General features: G+C 45.2%; 1 protein-coding gene across 1 annotated transcript in view; it reads left to right on the top strand.

Moving 5' to 3' along the window:
• PSMD14 (proteasome 26S subunit, non-ATPase 14) overlaps positions 1-14,479 on the top strand; it is a 305,697-nt gene extending 291,218 nt beyond the window's left edge. Inside the window, exons 10-11 of the mRNA XM_063933641.1 lie at positions 2,412-2,474; positions 13,723-14,479. Of these exons, the coding sequence (XP_063789711.1) occupies positions 2,412-2,474; positions 13,723-13,821 (162 nt within the window). The 3' untranslated portion in view covers positions 13,822-14,479. The remainder of the gene's footprint in view (positions 1-2,411; positions 2,475-13,722) is intronic.
• The last annotated feature ends 2,485 nt before the right edge of the window (positions 14,480-16,964 follow it).

The following is a 16,964-nucleotide window of genomic DNA, read 5'->3' as shown; positions in this document are numbered from 1 at the left end:
TGTCTAGTGTGTACCCTTTAGACCATCTTCTCGGATGTCAAAGAAGGTAATGTACTTCATTCAATGTAAGCTCAGAAAAATATACATATAGACATATTTCTATGTTTGCTTTGCTGTAATAAACCATTGTAATGGCCCAGAAAGGTCAGAATAAAGCCTATGGGGTCTATTCAGTTGCAGTCGGAACTGCTGTCTAGTTGGAAAGATGTCTGTTTCCGACTTTTTCATGATTCGACCTATTCAATGGGGCTGTCGTTTTTCCGACTTGCCGGAAAACACATGGATCGGCGGATTAGCCGCGGATCCACGTGTGTTGTCGGATTTGCAGCCAAATCCGGCAGGTTTTTGCCAATGTCAATCCGACTTTTAAAAAAAAGGGCAAAACCGGTCGGATTTGCCCACAAATTAAATACTGCATTGTCTGATCCTCTCCGTCGGAGAGGATCCGACATGCATTTATTAGACCCCTAAACCTCCATAGGTTTTTTTTTATTTTTTTATTCTGTATTTCTGGTTTTCTTCTTTTGTAACATACCACAAAACCGCTTCACCTTATTTAAAGTTCATCAGTGGAGAAGAAGAGCGGTCAAGTAAACAGTGCACCCTAGAAGTATGATTTCCTTAAATGGTTTAATTTATACCCAAACATTTTCTTTGGTAAATTTTTAGATAATTCCCTTCGGTTATCAAAGATTGTATGGGTAATGGCAGTATTAAGACAATATTGACATTTATCTGTGACTTCTGGTACAAAAGTGAATTTGTTCAGATCTAGCTCTATATTTTCCCTTTCTGACTCTTTTCTTTGTTTCTGCTGAATATGCACTGATCATCCGTGTGCTGGCAGCTTTGACTAGTTAAGCCTCTATCATGGCGTCCAATTTGCACCTCTGTGTAGAAATGTTCATTAATTTCCATATCCGATTTTCCAGCTTTTGGGCTATTGAGCTGGAACATTCAGAGGTCTGTCCTTACTCTGTTCTGACCGTTTTCCCTTTTCAGTGTTGGGAGTTGATTATACAAGATAGTGATGTGTTGTGTTTGCTAAAAGGCAAATAATACATTTTAATAAATGTCATTTTTACAGGCTACATTATTAGACTTTGGTCCCTATGTGATCTGTCATATGGCCGTTTTACTACACATATTTGCAGAAGGCTGAGTGGCATTGTTATCAGGATGATACAATGCTTTTTGTCTCCGTGAATCTGTAATACAAGCCATTGCCATTCTACTTCAATTCATATCTGCTACTAAACCGTGCAGCCATACTAATAAATCAAATAGTAAAAACTGGGTTTAGAGAATATCAAAAATGTAATCTTCTAAATCCATGTGTGTCTATAACCGGCTACAGTAACATATTAAAAAAAATTGAACTAAAATGAATATACTAAAAAGGTCACAAAGAAATTAATTGATGATAATTGTATCTGGGAATAATGTAGATAAATAGACCAATTAGCAAGACTAACTAAGGAAAGGAGGTCCGTCAGGGACTGTAACATTTATATTAAAGCTCCTTGGAAACTGTGTCCGAGTTCTGATGCAGAGCATAATGTTGTAAACATGCAAGATGTGCTATATGCAGAGTTCACCATAAGGTTTTACCACCTTGAAGGTGAGTTTTCTTCCTTTGTGTCAGTAATGCAGCAAGTATTAGACCAGGGAGAGAGTCGAGTCATGCATGTAGCATTGAAACGGAAGTGCAGCCGGCTCTGGTGGCCAGTAATGGCTTCCCTGGTTGCAATAGGTGAAAGGCACTATTCTTTGTAAAGACTAGTCCACAGCTGCCACCGTATGCATCAAAGGCCGCACAGTGACAATCACAGTAGGAGGAAGCAGTCTAGTAATAAGGAAGACAATCGGGTGCTTCTAGAAGTAAAATCGGCATGGGATGTGTGTACACATTGCAGGACAATGGTGGTGGTGGTTCCTTATGGTTTTACTTCCTATCACTGCATTAGAAATGTTATTTCAGTGTTAAAACAAACTCCATATATAAACTATTACACAGCCATCATCTACACCTAGTACTTGCATATAATGCACAGTACATGCTCATGATGCTTTTTTTAATTTTGTCACTTGTATGTTTTGTTGTACTATTAACCTACCATGGTATGCAGTCATGTCAATATTCAGAATGCCGACACGGGCATATTGTCGACACTGAAATTTAGGGTTACAGTCACCCAAAACTTTGTCGACTTGCTGGATGTCAGCATTCCAGCAATGTCGACATGGTGTCTGTCAATATTGTGAATCTTGACATTTAACATGTCGACATAACGTTCAGACCATGTCAGCATTTTGACAAATATCCTCCTACCACTGCCTATACTTACATTGTTTTATATACTGAAATATGACCAATTTTTTATAATTATTTTTTTTTCTGCCTCCCACAGGCTGTAGAAGAAGAAGATAAGATGACACCTGAGCAACTTGCTATAAAAAATGTTGGGAAACAGGTAAAAGTTTAAAACAAGCAGTTGCTTGCATATGTTTGGTATATAAGATGATTATACTGCTCCTCAACAGTTATAACGTATAGCGATGACGAATCAGACAACTTTTATAGAAATCATTTTCCTACTTATATCATATTTAACATAGTATGATTATTTTATGATAAATAACTGTTTTGTAACATAGGGCCTGATTCAGGTTTGTTAGCAAAGCAAACAAACATACAACTGGGCAAAACCATGCTGCACTGCAGGTGGGGCAGATATAACATGTGCAGAAAGAGATTTGGGTGGGGTGTTTTCAAACTGAAATCTAAATTGCAGTGTAAAAATAAAGCAGCCAGTATTTACCCTGCACAGAAACAATATAACCCACCCAAATCTAAATCTCTCTGCACATGTTATATCTTCCCCACCTGCAGTGCAGCATGGTTTTGCCCAGTTGTGTACTTTTTTTTGCTTTTGCTAACAAACCTGAATCAGGCCCATAGCTAAATAGCTTTTAAGCTTAGTATGCCAAACTCAAACACCAACTTGTTTCAGGTCTTTCTACATCAGTGGTACAGTAATAGTCCCTATGGTACCCACTTCTACCTTTACACTCCCCATACCCCCCCCCCCCCCCACCCCGACTACCATATGAAACAAGTCTCAAAGTAAACTGCTCAATACAGGTGGGATGTACTAATCTTGCAGTGTACATCTCTAGATGGGTTCTGGTGACTGGCGTTTGGGATTCAACCGGTCACCATACCAACGCCGGAATCCCAATATTTAGATTGCTGGTGGAGTGGTGAGTGCAACAAAGCCCCCTGTGGGCTTGCTGCGCCCATCACAGGTTTTGTTCCCACTCTATGGGTGCAGTGGATATCGGCGAGTGGGAATAGTCCCTGTCAGTCGGCATGCCGACTGTTGGGCTCTTAATTGGTCAGGATCCCTGTGTCGATTATAGTGACATATAGTAACCACCTGTCACATAACTACATCCCGTACATCTAGCCACACATGGCATCCATACTAATCACATATGTACTAACTAATATCCGATAGGTATTGCAAAGGACAGTTATTGTGAAAAGTGCGGTCTTTCCCCGATGTGTGTCGGTCACTGGACTTCCAAGTGTAGGCCCAGGTTTTTACTGCATTTCTTCTTTAGTATATCACACCCTACAAGTTGGTCAGGCTACTAGAGATTGCCCATTCAGCTCATTTGACTACCGTTAAATGCATACCGTTTGGTTACAAATGTCTCTCAGACGTTCGCATGGAAGAAGTGTACTGTTTCTTAAATGTCAGGGCCACCTTGCTTAATCACAGATGGTTAAAGCAAGCGGACTGAAGGCCTGATTCTGAGTTGGGAATTAATGAAGAAATAACAAGTTTTCTCTAACGTCCTAGTGGATGCTGGGGACTCCGTAAGGACCATGGGGAATAGACGGGCTCCGCATTAGACAGGGCACTTTAAGAAAGAATTTGGATACTGGTGTGCTCTGGCTCCTCCCTCTATGTCCCTCCTCCAGACCTCAGTTTGAATCTGTGCCCGGACGAGCTGGGTGCTGTTTACTGAGCTCTCCTGAGCTTGCTATAAGAAAATATTTTGTTAGGTTTTTTTATTTTCAGAGAGATCTGCTGGCAACAGACTCTCTGCAGCGTGGGAGAGAAGCAGCCCTACTCACTGAAGATAGGTCCTGCTTCTTAGGCTACTGGACACCATTAGCTCCAGAGGGATCGGACACAGGATCTCACCCTTTGTCGTCCGATCCCGGAGCCGCGCCGCCGTCCCCCTCGCAGAGCCGGAAGACAGAAGCCGGGTGAAAGAAGCAAGAAGACTTCGAAATCGGCGGCAGAAGACTCCAGTCTTCAAACTGAGGTAGCGCACAGCACTGCAGCTGTGCGCCATTGCTCCCACACTACACCCACATACTCCGGTCACTGTAGGGTGCAGGGCGCAGGGGGGGGGGGGGGGGGGGGCGCCCTGGGCAGCAATTAGGACCTCTTGACAAAAAGTGGGCATATATACAGTTAGGCACTGTATATATGCATGAGCCCCCGCCATAATTTTACACAGAAACGCGGGACAGAAGCCCGCCGCTGAGGGGGCGGGGCTTCTTCCTCAGCACTCACCAGCGCCATTTTCTCTCCACAGCTCCGCTGAGAGGAAGCTCCCCAGGCTCTCCCCTGCAGATTCACGGTAGAAGAGGGTAAAAAGAGAGGGGGGGGCACATAAATTAGGCGCAAAAACATTATATACAGCAGCTACTGGGTTAACACTAAGTTACTGTGTGATTCCTGGGACATATAGCGCTGGGGGGTGTGCTGGCATACTCTCTCTCTGTCTCTCCAAAGGGCCTTGTGGGGGATCTGTCTTCAAAAAGAGCATCCCCTGTATGTGTGTAGTGTGTCGGTACGCTTGTGTCGACATGTTTGACGAGGAAGGCTATGTGGAAGCAGAGCGGGAGCAAATGAATGTGGGGTCGCCGCCGACGGCGCCGACACCTGATTGGATGGATATGTGGAAGGTTTTAAATGATAATGTTAATTCCTTACATAAAAGGTTGGATAAAGCTGAAACCTTAGGACAGTTGGGGTCGCAGCCCATGCCTGATCCTATGTCGCAGAGGCCGTCAGGGTCTCAGAAGCGCCCACTGTCCCAAATTGTTGACACAGATATTGACACGGATTCTGACTCCAGTGTCGATTGCGTTGATGCAAGGTTACAGCCTAAATTGGCTAAAGCCATCCGTTATATGATTATAGCAATGAAGGAGTTGTTGCACATCACCGAGGAAACCCCAGTCCCTGACAAGAGGGTTCATATGTATGGGGGAAAAAGGCAGGTGGTGACCTTTCCCCCTTCACATGAGCTAAATGAGTTATGTGAAAAGGCTTGGGAATCTCCAGATAAAAAACGGCAGATTTCCAAACGGATGCTTATGGCGTATCCTTTCCCGCCAACGGACAGGTTACGCTGGGAATCCTCCCCTAGGGTGGACAAAGCTCTAACATGCTTATCCAAGAGGGTAGCCCTGCCATCACAGGATACGGCCACCCTAAAAGATGCTGCGGATAGAAAGCAAGAGGGTACCCTGAAGTCCATTTACACACATTCAGGTACCTTACTAAGGCCGGCAATTGCGTGGCCTGGGTGTGTAGTGCTGTAGCAGCATGGACGGATACCTTATCTGAGGAACTTGATACCTTGGACAAGGATACTATATTAATGACCCTGGGGCATATAAAAGACGCTGTCCTATACATGAGAGATGCTCGAAGAGACATTAGCCTTCTGGGCTCTAGAATAAATGCAATGTCGATCTCTGCCAGAAGGGTCCTGTGGACTCGGCAATAGACAGGCGAAGCCGACTCAAAAAGGCACATGGAGGTTTTACCTTACAAGGGTGAGGAGTTGTTTGGGGAGGGTCTCTCAGACCTGGTCTCCACAGCTACTGCTGGAAAGTCAAATTTTTTGCCATACGTTCCCTCACAACCTAAGAAAGCACCGTATTACCAAATGCAGTCCTTTCGATCACAAAAAAGCAAGAAAGTCCGAGGTGCGTCCTTTCTTGCCAGAGGCAGGGGTAGAGGAAAGAAGCTGCACAACACAGCTAGTTCCCAGGAACAGAAGTCCTCCCCGGCTTCTACTAAATCCACTGCATGACGCTGGGGCTCCACAGGCGGAGCTAGGCCCGGTGTGGGCGCGTCTCTGAAATTTCAACCACAAGTGGGTTCACTCCCAGGTGGATCCCTGGGCAATAGAGATTGTGTCTCAGGGATACAAGCTGGAATTCGAAGAGATGCCCCCTCACCGATACCTCAAATTGGCCCTGCCAGCTTCCCCCTTAGAGAGGGAAATAGTGTTAGCTGCAATTCACAAATTGTATCTTCAACAGGTGGTGGTCAAGGTTCCCCTCCTTCAACAAGGAAAGGGTTATTATTCGACCATGTTTGTGGTACCGAAACCGGACGGTTCGGTCAGACCCATGTTGAATTTAAAATCCCTGAACATATACCTGAAAAGGTTCAAGTTCAAGGTGGAATCGCTCAGAGCGGTCATCACAAGCCTGGAAGGGGGGGATTTTATGGTGTCTCTGGACATAAAGGATGCATACCTTCATGTCCCCATTTATCCACCTCATCAGGCGTACCTCAGATTTGTGGTACAGGATTGTCATTATCCATTCCAGACGTTGCCGTTTGGTCTCTACACGGCACCGAGAATATTTACCAAGGTAATGGCGGAAATGATGGTGCTCCTGCGAAAGCAAGGGGTCACAATTATCCCATACTTGGACGATCTCATAAAGGCGAGGTCCAGAGAGCAGTTGCTGATCAGCGTAGCACGCTCTCGGGAAGTGTTACAACAGCACGGCTGGATTCTAAATATTCCAAAGTCGCAGTTGATTCCTACGACTCGTCTGCCCTTCCTGGGCATGATTCTGGACACAGACCAGAAGAGGGTTTATCTCCCAACGGAGAAGGCTCAGGAGCTCATGACACTGGTCAGAGACCTCTTAAAACCAAAACAGGTATCGGTGCATCACTGCACGCGAGTCCTGGGAAAGATGGTGGCATCATACGAGGCCATTCCCTTCGGCAGGTTCCATGCGAGGACCTTTCAATGGGATCTGTTGGACAAGTGGTCCGGATCACATCTACAGATGCATCGGCTGATCACCCTATCCCCCAGGGCCAGGGTGTCTCTCCTGTGGTGGCTGCAGAGTGCTCACCTTCTCGAGGGCCGCAGATTCGGCATTCAGGACTGGGTCCTGGTGACCACGGATGCAAGCCTCCGAGGGTGGGGGGCAGTCACACAGGGAAGAAATTTCCAAGGTCTATGGTCAAGTCAGGAGACTTGCCTTCACATCAATATCCTGGAACTAAGGGCCATATACAACGCCCTAAGTCAAGCGGAGACCCTGCTTCGCGACAAATCGGTGCTGATTCAGTCAGACAACATCACCGCAGTGGCTCATGTAAACCGCCAAGGCGGCACAAGGAGCAGGGTGGCGATGGCGGAAGCCACCAGAATTCTTCGCTGGGCGGAGAATCACGTAAGAGCACTGTCAGCAGTGTTCATTCCGGGAGTGGACAACTGGGAAGCAGACTTCCTCAGCAGGCACGACCTCCACCCGGGAGAGTGGGGACTTCATCAAGAAGTCTTCGCGCAGATTGCAAGTCGGTGGGAACTGCCACAGGTGGACATGATGGCATCCCGCCTCAACAAAAAGCTACAGAGGTATTACGCCAGGTCAAGAGACCCTCAGGCGATAGCTGTAGACGCACTAGTGACACCGTGGGTGTTCCAGTCGGTTTATGTATTTCCTCCTCTTCCTCTCATACCCAAGGTGCTGAGAATCATAAGAAAAAGAGGAGTGAGAACAATACTCATTGTTCCGGATTGGCCAAGAAGGACTTGGTATCCAGAACTGCAAGAAATGCTCACAGAGGACCCATGGCCTCTGCCTCTAAGACAGGACTTGTTGCAACAGGGGCCCTGTCTGTTCCAAGACTTACAGCGGCTGCGTTTCACGGCATGGCGGTTGAACGCCGGATCCTAGCAGAAAAAGGCATTCCGGATGAGGTTATTCCTACGCTGATAAAGGCTAGGAAGGACGTGACGGCTAAACATTATCACCGTATATGGCGAAAATATGTGGCTTGGTGTGAGGCCAGGATTGCCCCTACGGAGGAATTCCAGCTGGGCCGTTTCCTTCACTTCCTGCAGTCGGGAGTGACTTTGAGCCTAAAATTGGGTTCCATTAAGGTCCAGATTTCGTCCCTATCCATTTTCTTTCAAAAAGAACTGGCTTCTCTACCTGAAGTTCAGACGTTTTTAAAGGGAGTGCTGCATATTCAGCCCCCTTTTGTGCCTCCAGTGGCACCTTGGGATCTTAACGTGGTGTTGAGTTTCTTGAAGTCACACTGGTTTGAGCCAATTAAAACCGTGGAGTTAAAATTTCTCACGTTGAAGGTGGTCATGCTATTAGCCTTGGCTTCAGCTAGGCGTGTGTCAGAATTAGCGGCTTTGTCACATAAAAGCCCCTATCTGGTTTTCCATATGGACAGGGCAGAATTGCGGACCCGTCCACAATTTCTGCCAAAAGTGGTGTCATCTTTTCATATGAACCAACCTATTGTGGTGCCTGTGGCTACTCGTGACTTGGAGGATTCCGAGTTACTAGATGTGGTCAGGGCTTTGAAGGTTTATGTAGCCAGGACGGCTAGAGTCAGGAAAACTGAGTCGCTGTTTATCCTGTATGCGCTGGGTGCTCCTGCTTCAAAGCAAACTATTGCTCGCTGGATCTGTAACACGATTCAGCAGGCTCATTCTGCGGCTGGATTGCCGCTACCAAAAACAGTAAAAGCCCACTCCACAAGGAAGGTGGGCTCTTCTTGGGCGGCTGCCCGAGGGGTCTCGGCATTACAGCTTTGCCGAGCAGCTACTTGGTCAGGTTCAAACACTTTTGCAAAGTTTTACAAGTTTGATACCCTGGCTGAGGAGGACCTTGTGTTTGCTCATTCGGTGCTGCAGAGTCATCCGCACTCTCCCGCCCGTTTGGGAGCTTTGGTATAATCCCCATGGTCCTTACGGAGTCCCCAGCATCCACTAGGACGTTAGAGAAAATAAGATTTTACTTACCGGTAAATCTATTTCTCGTAGTCCGTAGTGGATGCTGGGCGCCCGTCCCAAGTGCGGACTTCTTCTGCAATACTTGTATATAGTTATTGCTTAAATAAGGGTTATGTTATGGTTGCATCAGGGTTGATCTGATGCTCCGTTGTTGTTCATACTGTTAACTGGGTAAGTTTATCACAAGTTATATGGTGTGACTGGTATGAGTCTTGCCCTTGATTCCAAAATCCTTTCCTTGTACTGTCAGCTCTTCCGGGCACAGTTTCTCTAACTGAGGTCTGGAGGAGAGACATAGAGGGAGGAGCCAGAGCACACCAGTATCCAAATTCTTTCTTAAAGTGCCCTGTCTCCTGTGGAGCCCGTCTTTTCCCCATGGTCCTTACGGAGTCCCCAGCATCCACTACGGACTACGAGAAATAGATTTACCGGTAAGTAAAATCTTATTATTATGCACCTTTTTAAAACCATGCTGCGCTGCAGCTGGGGCAGATGTACAATGTGCAGAGATATTTAGATGTGAGAGGGGCGTGTCCATTGGTGGGCTACATGCAAAAGCAGACAGTTTTTACCCAGCATGCAAAAAATATATGTATTTGCACCCCTTGTATTGCAACATGGTTTGTCCATGTGCACAGTTACTTGCCTTTTCTTAATTTTTCTCCTGCAGGGTCCACAGGTTATTCACAGGTTAACATCGGGATATGAGGTAGCGTCAGCAGATTGGCACCAAACGATCAAAGCTCTCGGCCTCCCAGAATACAATGGGCCCGTCCCTATATCCCCGCTTTCTGGCTAAGGCAAATCAGTTTTTTGTTTGGTGCGGCAGGAGCCGTACCATGGTCAATGGGCTGCTGGTTTTTAGCAGCCATAAGCTTTTTTTATTTTATTTTTATAGTCTTACTAGTTTGTTTGTTTGTTTGTTTGTTTTTTTTGAGCACTCTTTTTTTGAGCACTCTTTCTAAAAAAAGAGTCTTATACGTACTTTAGAGTCGCTGCGACATCGCTTACCCACATGTGCAGTGCTGTTTCGGCGTTCGTCTGTGTAGGATGTACAAGCAAGACCAACAGATGTTACCAGGCTGTGGCCGGAGCACTGGGAGAAGGTAAGGCATCGGTTCTGTTTAGTAGGGAAATCACGAGACGCAGTTGCACTATTTTGGAATGGAGACTACCGAACAGTCGCTGACGCGGCTGACACCTCGGGTGCACCAGTGCTAGGCCTCAGGGATCATAGGCTCCAGGGGTAGTATGAGGCCGCGATCCCTAGGGTTGATGTTAGCAGTGGGGAGTAAGACGCTCCCTTGGTCACTCCTCCCCCCCGGTTCATGACCAGTTTCCTCCGAGTTTCCCGCCATGAACTGAGTTCCCGTTTCCGTCTGAGACGCTGTGTATCTAAAAGGACCCAGTCGCAGCATAGGCGGCTGTATGACTGGTGCGTCGGTGTTCACTTGGGCATCTGTGTTCACTGTAGGTTCACGGGGCGGTTGTTTACACTAATAGCGTCTGGATCCACTCAGCGTTCACTAGCATATTGATCGATCCTGGAAGCGGGGTGAAGTCTCCCTGTATCCCACTCTCCTGAGCCGGGTGATACAGCACTAAGTCTCTATCGACCTTTGGGTACGAATAGTTGGATAAGTGCCTGATGCATATGAGTCTGTAAACTATTGCTGCTTAAACTCCTATATAAGGTAATGCAGTAATATGTTTCTCCTACATACTTGAAATGTATCTGTAGTTGATTATGTGCTCATATTGCTTATTATACTAATGTATAACCTGTGACTGATTGCTAGTGTGATTGCTGACTTTACTATAATTCTGTCGGTTTCTGTGTATTCCGATCCTCAGTGCTGGTGCAGGTTGATGGTGTCGACATTTGACATGGTGGAGTATGCTCAGTCTCGAGGCCTCTGCAACGTCTGATCCTTTCCAAATGGAATGGTTTCCATCAGACAATTAAAAACGCAGACTATGGTCCTTCCTCTGGAAGTAAGGAGGTCATTAGCCTGGTGGCTACAGACATCCCATCTTGACAAATGGAGACCCTTTTGGATATCAGATTGGAAAATTCTGATGGATGTCAGCCTTCAGGGCTGGGGAGCGCGGTGTCAGGAAGGAGTTGCTTCTAGGGGCAGTGGACCAAGGAAGAAAGTTGCCTGCCAATAAATATATTGGAATTTCAGGCCAAATATATGGCACTTATTCAGGCAAAGGACATCCTTCAGGGAAAACCAGTCCAAATCCGCTTGGACAATGCAACAGCAGTAGCGTACCTCCACCATCAGGGAGGAACTCGCAGTCAAAATGCAATGAAGGAGATAAGTCACATGTTAAAGTGGGCAGAACTTAATCATCCAGCCTTGTCCGCAGTGTTCATTCTGGGAGTCCCTAAACTGGGAAGCGGATTTTCTAAGTCGACACACCATTCATGCAAACGACTGGGCTTTACACCCCAAGGTCTTCCAAATTCTGGTAGACAAGTGGGGGTTACCGGAGATACAGTAGATCTCATGGCGTCCCGTAAGAACAACAAAGTTCCCGCATACGGGTCAAGAACAAAGGATACCAAAGCGATATTTGTGGATGCCCTGTCGGTGAGATGGAACTTTCGTCTGACCTATGTGTTTCCACCAATCTCCCTGTTACCCAAAGTGATGCAAAAGGCAAAACAAGGGAGGGGCACCGTGATACTAATCGCTCCGGCTTGGCCCAAAATACATTAGTACACAGATCTGCAGAGTCTGTCGAGGGATGCTCTTTTCCTGCTTCCTCAATGTCCAGATCTACTGTGTCAGGGTCTTTGCTATCACAAGCACCTGGATCGACTGTCTTTGACGGCGTGGCTCTTGAGACTTCCATCCTGAAAGCAAGAGGATTTTCACAACAGGTAATTCAAACAATGCTCAGAGCAAGGAAACCTTCCTCTGCTCGCATTTATCACCGAATATGGCAAGCCTATATTCAAGGGTGCAGTGACCGAAAATTTGACCTTAGGTTTTTCAGAGTTTCCAGTGTCCTAGCATTCCTTCAGTCAGGAATGGACAAAGGTCTAAGGATGGCTTTCTTGCGAGTGCAAGTGCCAGCATTGACTGGTTCCAAAAGAAAATTGCTAACCTACAGGATGTGCGCACTTTTTTCCAGGGAATGCTGCACATTCAACCTACTTTTGTTCCTCCTACAGTCCCTTGGGACTTAAGTTTAGTCCTAAAGGCCCTTCAAGTTGCCTCATTTGAACCACTAAAACAAGTGGATTTTAAATGGTTGACTGTTAAAGTTCTTTCTACTGGCTATTGCTTCAGCTAGAAGAGTTTCAGATTTAGGGGCATTGTTATGTCGCCCTCCTTTACTGATTTTTTTTTTTTTTTTATCCAGATAGAGCGGTTCTCAAAACCAAATCTGGTTATCTTCCTAAGGTGGTGTCTAAATTCCACCTTATCGAAGAAATTGTGGTCCCGGCCTTCCAAGAGCCGGACCTTTCTGCAGGAGATGCATCGTTTGACATAGTCCGTCATGGGTAGCACAAAGTGGTGCTTCAGCAGAACAGATATGTAAGGCAGCCACATGGTCTTCCATTAACACATTCATGAGACATTATGCCTTTGATACCTTTGCCTATCAGGATGCTGAATTCGGGCGAAGGATTCTCCTGTCCAATCAGGAGCGTTCCCACCACTAAATTGCTTTGGGACATCCCAATGTTATCCTGTAGATGACCTGTGGACCCTGCAGGAGAAATAATCGTTATGGTAGACTTGCCGTTGATCACTCTATTTCTCCTAAGTCCACAGGGATCCCACTCTGACGCACCTGATTTGAGGATCCTTTCACTTACTAACCTCTTCCTTCTTATACGGAAGGGTGTGCATGAGTGGTGTTCTTGCCTGATTAGGGCTCTCTATGGTACTCCTGCCTTGAGCTTTGGAAAACAATTGATTTGCCTGAGGCGGGGATATAGGGACGGACCCGTTGCATTCTGGGAGGCCGAAAGCTTTGATCATTTGGTGCCAATCTGCTGTCGCTACCTCATATCCCAATGTTATCCTGTGGGTTCTGTGGAGTTAGGAATAATAGCATTATAACGATTATATTCCCAACTCAGAATCGATCCCTGAGTCACCTGTACTTGTGTATAGAAAGCATTAAATTCTGGACTGTTAGGGTGTCTTGAGGGGAGGCGGTCAAGATGCCGCCGGACGGAATCCCCACGGTCGAAATACCGACGCCGGAATCCCGACCGGCACAATGCCGACATATTCTCCCTCCGTGGGTGTCCACGACACCCATAGAGGGAGAATATAATAGTGTGCAGAGCGAAGCGAGCCCGCACGGGGCTGCGTTCCGCTCGCCACCCTTGTCGGGATTGTGTGGTCGGGATTCCGGCGTCGGTATTTCGACCGCCGGGATCCCGTCCAGCGGGATTTAGTACTGATCCCGTCTTGAGTGTGGAACACACTGTTTCTCTTTAATTTCTACATGTCAGTGAACATGTATGTAAAAAAATTAGAATTTGATAATGCAAGCGTAATTAGCTTAACACTGATAACTGAATGCCATTTACTGAAACTGTGTTTATCACAATTAAGAAGTATTGTTCCCCCTCTTTCTCCCATGTAGGATCCCAAACGTCATTTGGAAGAACATGTGGACGTTTTGATGACCTCAAATATTGTTCAATGTTTAGCAGCCATGTTGGATACCGTTGTATTTAAATAATGGATGACTTGTGTGCGTCTTTTGGTTTTGTAACTGGGTTATGTATAGAAGCAGCAGTTGCCCTCCCTGGACAGTTTGTTCTCTCACAATACTCTATAAACTGCAATAAGGTTATTTTGGTATATTATTATTTTTTTTGTACTACATTTAATTGGGTCATTAAAGATATGAAATGAGCCTGTTCTGGTGAAACCCTTTTTATATATATATATATATATATATATATATATATAATTGGTTATAGGAACTATTATGCTACAATTCAAATGAAGCCTTGATATTATCTTATTATCTGTGTGATCAGTTACATGCGCTGCTTGTAGGTGCATGGTCTCTTCTGTCGGAGATAGAGGTAACTCTCGTTCTGTAGCACAAACTGGGTTATAGGTGACTCATAGACTTCCAATAACATGATCTGTCGCTTTAAATGGGGGACATCTGGCATGGCTGGCGACCTGGGAACAGGCTGGTAACACCTCTCAGCCTCTGCTGTGCAATTACTTCTGTTCCTGGATCTCAGAGACTTTACAGACGGCAACGTTGTTTGAGGATTCATCAGAGCAAATTTTATGAAGTAACCATTTGATATTTCATAAGGAAAATCCATCCTGCAAGTTTATTTTGTGTTGCTACACAATAAAATATCGTTTACACCTTTCCAGTCATTTACTACTTATTCTGAGAGTGGTTATAGAATGGAGGGGTCTCTATTCTCTATTTTCTCTCTGCAATAACATCTTATTGTGGTTTACTTAAAATGCTACTTATAAAGTAAGAATATGAACTCATAAGATAATAAATACTCAGCGGGCTGTGCATATTGTCTCCCTATAAATGTATAGTACTGTAGTGTAATGCTAGTTGCCTGATTTGCAGTATGGTCATATACATGGAGACATTCATACATTTGATTTTTAAGGTAATTAAAGAAGCGCAATCCTGTATCTTTGTTGTTTTACACTGAAATCTGCTTTCTATTACCCCTTTCATATCGCCAATGCCGGATACCACCCGGGAATTGGAAATGGGTACTTCCTGGGTGGCATCTGTCATTGGACCCTAACTGCAGGCTTCCTGACCCGGCAATTTGCCGGGTCTGTTGCCATAGCAGCGGCGGGGGCGGCACTGGGAGATAAGCTCTTCTCTGCACCGTCTCTCCCTATGTAGTGAACGGGTCCCGGGTCGCATCGATCCGGTATTCAACCCGGAAATAACACTGCTTTATTCCCGGGCTGAATTACCGGGTCAAGCGACCCGGGAATTCCACCATGGCCCTTTCACACTGACCCGTGTCGACCTGGCAATATGCCGGGTCGATACCGGGTTATTTGTGCGGTGTGAAAGTGGTATTAGAGGTCTTATAAATGGGTGCTGTACAGTAAAGAAGATCTACACTATGGGTCTTCAACCTGCAGCCCTCCAGCTGCTGTGGGACTACACATTCCAGCATGCCATGCCACAGTTTTGCTATTAAGGCATGCTAAATCTGAGGCAGGGCATGCTGGGATGTGTAGTTCCTAGCTGGAGGGCCGCAGGTTGAAAACCCATGGTGGAGCTGGAGGGCCGCAGGTTGAAGACCCGTGATCTACACCGTCTAGCTAGTCATTAGGTCAACCCCACATGGTCTACCTGTATTAGGAGTCGAAAGGTCGACAGGTAAAAGACAGTGGATAAGGTTGACGGGTACAAAACAACATGACAATGAACAAAAATGGTCAACACAAGTTTTTTATTTTGTAAGTTTAACCATAGCTAATCGCAGTCAGTGGAAACGTGTACCATCGCGGGCTCGCGCTCCATGCTTCAGGTAAGGTGGCTCGCTGTTCTCGCCACAGGTTTCTGTTCACAATCGTAGTCCACGTGGTTAGTAGATCAAGCCATTGTCATGTCGATAGTATGGGATTGACTACCCACCTAGACACTGTCGACCTATACATTAGAACCCTTAGAAATCCTGTCCTTTTCACCACTGGATGTTGTACTGTTGTATGGAAGCTCTCTTTAAAATCGTCGGTAAGCAAATGCTTTCAAACATTTTAATAAGGAGAAATCTGGTTTGGAGAATGGAATCTGCAACCATGTGTGACTAAAATGAAAGGAATAGGAGTGACAGCAACCGCACACAAATGTAGGGAATGAATAAACTGAGGTAGAGCGATGTGTGATGGAGAGATGACGCCAGGGGAGAGTGAGGATTGTTTAATTTTGCAGAAAAATCTAAAATGGAACAAAGACCATATTTTTTTTATGTTAAAAAAAAAAAATGGTAAAATAATCAAATTTCAAAAGACCTCAGGTTAATCACTGCATGCTGCTGAATACTGCATATTAGAAGTCCCAAATTCACGGAATAATGATGAGACCATTTGGAGGTTAATTGCAGAAACGCGTTATCAATAGTTGGATGCCCCATCCATGATACATGTATCTTCTGTTCTCAACGGCCTCCCAGTGAATAATGTCTGCAAGGCGCTTGTTTTGCTTATTTATGGTAGGAAGACATGATTCATTATATATATATATATATATATATATATATATATATATTGGATAAGATAATCTTAAGCGACCGCTGGTGACGTATAAGCAACAGTCGATTGAGTATTCTATAAAAAGATAAATACAAAGTTTTATTCTGGATTAACACTAAAATAGACAGATTAAAAAAACGCACAAGATAAAAAGTTACATAGAAATACTGCCTAGGTTCTACTTAAAAATATCAAAGAAAAAATATATGCAATGCAGCATGGAATAAAAAGGTGATTCAAAAAGGATACTTAAATTTTAGAGGAGAGGTTGATCAGGTATCACTCAACACGTTTCATCCGATTGGACTTCATCAAGGGGTGGTATATAAATGGGACAAAACACCTATACAGTATATACCCATTATAGTTGGGGGAGTGATATGTTACATCACTTGCTGTAATTATGTCATTAAGAGCTAGGAGTAAAGAATCGTACATTGGCCATATTCTACAAACGAGGGCTTATGGGGGGCCAAACCGCTATGTTTATATTCTAATATATACACAGAAAAGTGTTTAAAAGTATGTAAAACATTAGAAGTCGCGGACTTCCTGTCCGGGGCGTGTGTGACGTCACTTCCGCCCCACTTCCGGTGTCCAGAGCCTCGTATT

The sequence above is a fragment of the Pseudophryne corroboree genome, chromosome 7 (assembly GCF_028390025.1).
Source record: "Pseudophryne corroboree isolate aPseCor3 chromosome 7, aPseCor3.hap2, whole genome shotgun sequence".
Lineage (NCBI taxonomy): Eukaryota > Metazoa > Chordata > Amphibia > Anura > Myobatrachidae > Pseudophryne > Pseudophryne corroboree.
The sequence above is the reverse complement of the archived record's forward strand: the minus strand, read 5'-3'. Positions and strand labels throughout refer to the sequence as shown.